Consider the following 5379-nt stretch of genomic DNA (forward strand, 5'->3'; position numbering starts at 1 on the left):
ACTAAATCTGTTTTAACACAATCCTTCCATCTAAGTTTTGGTCTACCCCTCGGACGTTTACCCGTTGGTTCAGTGTTTATTGCCATTTTAGGGATCTGCTCGTTACTAAGCCCTAACACCTTACATGCCCATTTTATACGCCGCAATGCTATAACTTGAATTATATTTACCGGGTGTAGGTCCCTTAATTCAGCATTGTGTAATCTTCTAAATTCTCCCGTTAATTCATTCTTTTTTGGTCCGAATATTTTGTGTAATACTTTATTTTCGAAAACCCTAAGATGCTGTTCATCTCTTAGTGTAAGAGGCCACGCCTCACATCCATAAAGAACAGTGGGAAGGATAATGGTTTTGTAAATTCTAATTTTTAAGTTTTTCGATAGGAGGCATAAGCTAAGCAGTTTCGAAATTGAAAAATAAAAAGTATTTCCCCCCTTCAACCTAGCTTTTATGTCCTCATCAATTTTGTTTTTTCAAGTTACCGTAGAACCTAAATACTTAAACTTATCTACCTGTTCAAACGTATTTCCTCCTATATCTATATCACCGAAATTGCTCACGTTTCTACTGCTAACGATATATTTTGTTTTATCCGTATTTATTTCATGACCTAGTTCCTTGCTGAAGTTTATTAGCGTGGTTGTATTTAGTTCTATAGATTCTTTGTCATCACCCAATAATACCAATTATCTGCATACCCTAGCACAGTAATAACTAATAAAGTATTGCTATAATTATATATACCAATTTTACAAAAAAAATAAAATTTAGCATTTGTTGAATTTTGAGTATTTTTTATCTCTCTCATCTCAATGATGTTAATCATGATCTTATGGATTCTTTAAAAATTGATTCTATGAAGGTGTTTTATTTTGTTGTTTTTTTATTTTGTAAAAACCAGCAGCCTAGCTTGGAGCAATTCATGAAAAAAAAAATCATTGGAAAACACAATTTTTTCGCAGTGAAATCTGAACCATGAAATTGGAGAATGGCCCACATATAGATAGACATGTAGAGTTGTCTATGAGAAAAAGCCTTCTCATAAGTTTACTCTAGTGTGCTTAAAAGTTTTTTGTCTCCAACCTTTATTTATAGTGACTACAAACTATATCTTAATGAAAAGGTATTCTTCTAAAGTGTGTATGGTTTTCTAAATTGATCAGCCATTATGGCTTCTAGTTCATTCCTGCGTCATAGTGTGGTGTTAAATAAGCCTTCCTCACTTTGGTGGCCTACATATATAGATATATAATAATAATATTAATTTTATTCCTTACTTATTATGAAAATTATTATGTTGTTTATGCATCATTAGTCAATATTAATAAACTGATTCTGTTCCTCATATTACAGGAAAATATTTTGGTCAGATTGGAACCGAAAAAATCCCATAATAGAAATGGCTGATTTAGAAGGCGGAAATCGAGAGGTTTTAGTACAGAATCCAAATGTGAAATTGCCCAATTCATTAGCAATTGATTGGGATTCAAACGAAATTTGCTGGGCAGATGCAGGTCTCAAAAGAATAGGTTAGCTCTTATTAATTTAAATAATTTATTTATTACCACATATGCATTATCAAAAGCCTGTTGAACATAATATACTTCATAGGATTAAAAAATACTGAGGTTGAAAGTACTTTACTAAATTATTGTAGAGGGCATACTTCTTTGTCTACGGTAAAAAAAATAATATAATTGTTAGCAGATCCTATGATTCAGATATGAAGAAATTTTTTATGAGTCTACATTTTATTTCATTCTCTGTTCTGCAGGCCGTAATGTTGATAATTTTTCTTTTGCCTCTCCTTATAGTGTCTTATTAGCATAGGAGAGTGATTAACCAGGACTGCCACTGTTCTTAATTTTTTGCCATGTTCTTGGCTTGGTAGAGATTTTACTTATCCACTTGTACTAATAGTTGATGTATTCCAGGTAAGACATCCTTGCACACCCATATGGTCTTCTAATAAATGCAACATAGTCCATTGTCTTCAGCGCTCCTTGGCGACAACATGGCTCACTTCAGTGAGCAAGCATCCAAGACCTCCTTCATTGAGAGGACTCCAAGTCCTTCCCCGATCCTCTCATTGCAAATGCAGTCCCTTCTTGTTCTCCCCACAACCCTGAGAAACCCTATTTCTGCAGCTGTCACTCCACTTTCCCTTTTGTCTAATAATATCCAGCTTTCAGTATAGGAAAGTACACTGACTTAAAGATATAGAGTTTCACATTTCTGCCCACTTCTCACTAGACTGAGTTCGCCTTACTTAGCCTGTGTAGAATTTTTCAATCTTCTTTCCCTGACTGATCCTTAACTGTCCTAAGGTAGGCAGAAATCAATAAAACTTTTATTCCTGTTTCAGTATATCTGAACATCTTCCTGTACCCTCCTACTTGTAGGATCTTGTTTTTCTTGTTGCTTTTTGTAAGCCGGACATTCAAGTATAAAATATTTACAGGTTTCATTATCGCTACAATTTTTGCATTGAAAAGTTTCAGATATGCCTATTTTGTGCAGACAGAATATTCACAATGAGAAGAATATCATCTGCATGCAGAAGAAGCTGGCTCACCATAGGAAGTAGGTTTATTCGTAATAAGAACTTCCTATTGGCTGAACTTTTTCATATTGCTCCTATTTCATCCAACTTTAATATGAATATCAAGGGACTTCGACTATCACCTTATTAGATCCCCCTAGCTACATTAAAATATCTAGACTTCTGTTCATTTATCCTGAAAATTCATTTTTGGTATTACTGGTCAAGAAGTTGATAACTCGTTAAGTTCCATTTTTTGATTACCTCCTAAAATGTATAGTTAAATTATAATGCACATCTCCATTTCCAACTTATTTTAATTGAGTTGCCAATTTTTTTTCATAAACAAAGGACTCTAAGCTACCCAAGGTCTAAAAAACCTGTTTTCATGATAACTTGACTTAACCATTTCTTCATGGTATTATGCAGATTTAATGTATAGAAAACAATATTATCTATAATAAAAATTATTTAATATTTTCCAGAATGTTTTAACTTCTTACAAAGAGTCCAGCGAACTGTTGTACAAAATTGTGTATATCCTTTTGGTTTAGCAATAACCTCAGATGCTTATTATTGGACTGATTGGTCAACGTAAGTTAAACAGACAATTATTTAGATATTTTATCGATGATACTAATATTTCTTTTTTTCTAATTAATGTTTTTATGAAATTTCTATTTTTATATTAACTTACTTCTGTTACTTAGAAAAAATTAATTTCTGCTCTATGTTTCCTCCCAAATCATAAATTGAAACCTGATGAGACTACTTATAGAAATCCTGTTTATTGACCTTTTATAACTTCCATGTACATTAGATGATAGTTAAGAAAGAGTAATAAATCTGAAAGTCAATGAATGATGGTTTGTTTTGTAATAAACAAATTATCGTTTCTAACTAGTGTTTAAGATGACCTTTTCTGGAAAGGCTTGAGAACTATTTTGTTTAAGTTGCAAAAATTAATCAAGTAATCAATTATTTTTCATTATGATCCATCAAAGAAAGTTATAAACTAATATTAATTAAATTAACTACATAAGGTTTTAGCTGTGATAGACATTATCCTTGGGGTTTCTGTTATTTTTGTCTCAACCATCTATTTTGGATTAAACTATAGAATTAGGATTAAAATATTTTCAAAATGCGAAACTATATTTAATTATTTGAAATATAAATTGAAACTTATGAGCTTCTTTTTTTCTTTTTTCTTTTTGTGTACTGTTGGGTCATTCTAAAAATTTTTGGTATGGTGTATGGCTAAAATTAACAAAAATAATTTTGTACACTTTAACAAATTTTATAGTCATTGATAATTTCATCTCAGTTCTCTCCCTCTTGTTTTTTTTTCTTACGTTATATGTTTTAAATTTTTACAGTGGAAAGGTAGAAAGTTCTAAAAAGGGCAGCGGAACATTATCAAGATCAATACCTCTTCCCATTGGTGGTGATGACAAATTGTATGGGCTTGCTGCCGTAACATCTACTTGCCCAAGAATATAAGTTTTAAAAACCTAGTGGTTCTACTTGAGATTAATCAATGATAAATAGATCATACACATGTACCTACACATATTTATATATATATATACTTATTTATAAAATAATAAATGTGTATATTTGTAAATGATTAAGGAAATCATCTTTTCTTAAAGTTCTTGTGAGATACCAAGATAATTGAAATTTAAAAAAATAATTATAAGTAGTAACTAGTTAGAATAAGATTTGAATTTTATATTCACTTTTCAGAACTTCACATTTATTTATATTTTCTTTTCATTAATTTCTATCAGTAAAAAGATTTCCCAATTAATTTAATTATACATACATTCATAAATATTTTTTCAAAAAATAAATATTCAATGTTTAACATGAAATAAAGCTAATTAGAGAGAAATAAGACTATGTTTGTTTTATGATTTATATAAAATGTGTAAATTCTCTCAATTTTTTATTTATATTTAAGAATTACTTTTAAGTATTTTTGTATGTGAAAATAAAAACTCTATTTATAAAGTTAATTTTCAATATTTTTCTCTTTTACATGAATTTTGTTTCCTCTGTATATGCCATCATTCAGTATCTGTTTTATTTAAATAGAATTCATGTGCTTTTGATGTGTGTCACTATCATACTCGAAGAGGAAAAAAAAATTTTAAAATGCAGAAACATTGTTCTCACAAATTAAAAAAAAAACAAGACCAGTCAAACAGAATAGAAATCAATTTTATCTAGTTTCCTATAATTATTGTAATTCAAAAAGATCACACGCTCTCCTTCACTCACCTTTTTGAATCTACTTCTCTTGACACTCCACAAATAGAAAATCTGTTTGCCCAAGTTTCTTCAAGCATATTTCCCTCTCCTATATAGTTTTCTACTGCCTTTTTTCCTGTCCAATTTGACCTATACTAAATTCAGATTTCCCTCCTTTGATACATAACTATCTTTCAAACAGTTATAATTGGAGGTGATTTCGACATCAATCTTCTTTCAGATTATCCTGGTAGATCATACTATATTTCCCTAATTTTTCCCAACCCATGTATGCTCTTCCAACCTACCCATCATATTCAGTTCACATATATTTAACTTGATATAGTCTAAATGTGAAATTTCTGAATCTTTCTTGTCGACGCACGATCTTAACAATATTTCTGTAATGTCTCTATTTCCATGCTAATTCCAAACAATTTTTTTCTGTATCCTAATTCCTTCACCTCTGAAAATATTTTCTATCGACAGAATAGTAAAATGTGTCCTCAAATCTCCTTACTTGTCTTATCACCATGCTCCCATTATAACCCATTCTTCAAAAACATTCTCCCACTCCCTAT

General features: G+C 30.5%; 1 protein-coding gene across 1 annotated transcript; it reads left to right on the plus strand.

Annotated features, from left to right (window-relative positions):
- The first annotated feature begins 1326 nt into the window (after positions 1 to 1326).
- LOC136797283 (nidogen-like) lies at positions 1327 to 4563 on the plus strand. Its single transcript, XM_067053443.1, has 3 exons — positions 1327 to 1529; positions 3028 to 3136; positions 3922 to 4563. The coding sequence occupies exons 1-3, from the start codon at positions 1400 to 1402 to the stop codon at positions 4043 to 4045; spliced, it is 363 nt and encodes a 120-aa protein (XP_066909544.1). The 5' UTR covers positions 1327 to 1399; the 3' UTR covers positions 4046 to 4563.
- The last annotated feature ends 816 nt before the right edge of the window (positions 4564 to 5379 follow it).

This window comes from Halyomorpha halys, unplaced genomic scaffold, assembly GCF_000696795.3.
Source record: "Halyomorpha halys isolate HHAL.00 unplaced genomic scaffold, Hhal_1.1 Scaffold7248.1, whole genome shotgun sequence".
NCBI classification, from domain to species: domain Eukaryota; kingdom Metazoa; phylum Arthropoda; class Insecta; order Hemiptera; family Pentatomidae; genus Halyomorpha; species Halyomorpha halys.

Coding starts and splice junctions, on each gene's coding strand:
- LOC136797283 (XM_067053443.1), top strand. CDS start 1,400: ATGGCTGATTTAGAAGGCGGAAATCGAGAGGTTTTAGTACAGAATCCA. Junction 1,530..3,027: donor TGCAGGTCTCAAAAGAATAG/GTTAGCTCTTAT, acceptor AATATTTTCCAG/AATGTTTTAACTTCTTACAA. Junction 3,137..3,921: donor TATTGGACTGATTGGTCAAC/GTAAGTTAAACA, acceptor AAATTTTTACAG/TGGAAAGGTAGAAAGTTCTA.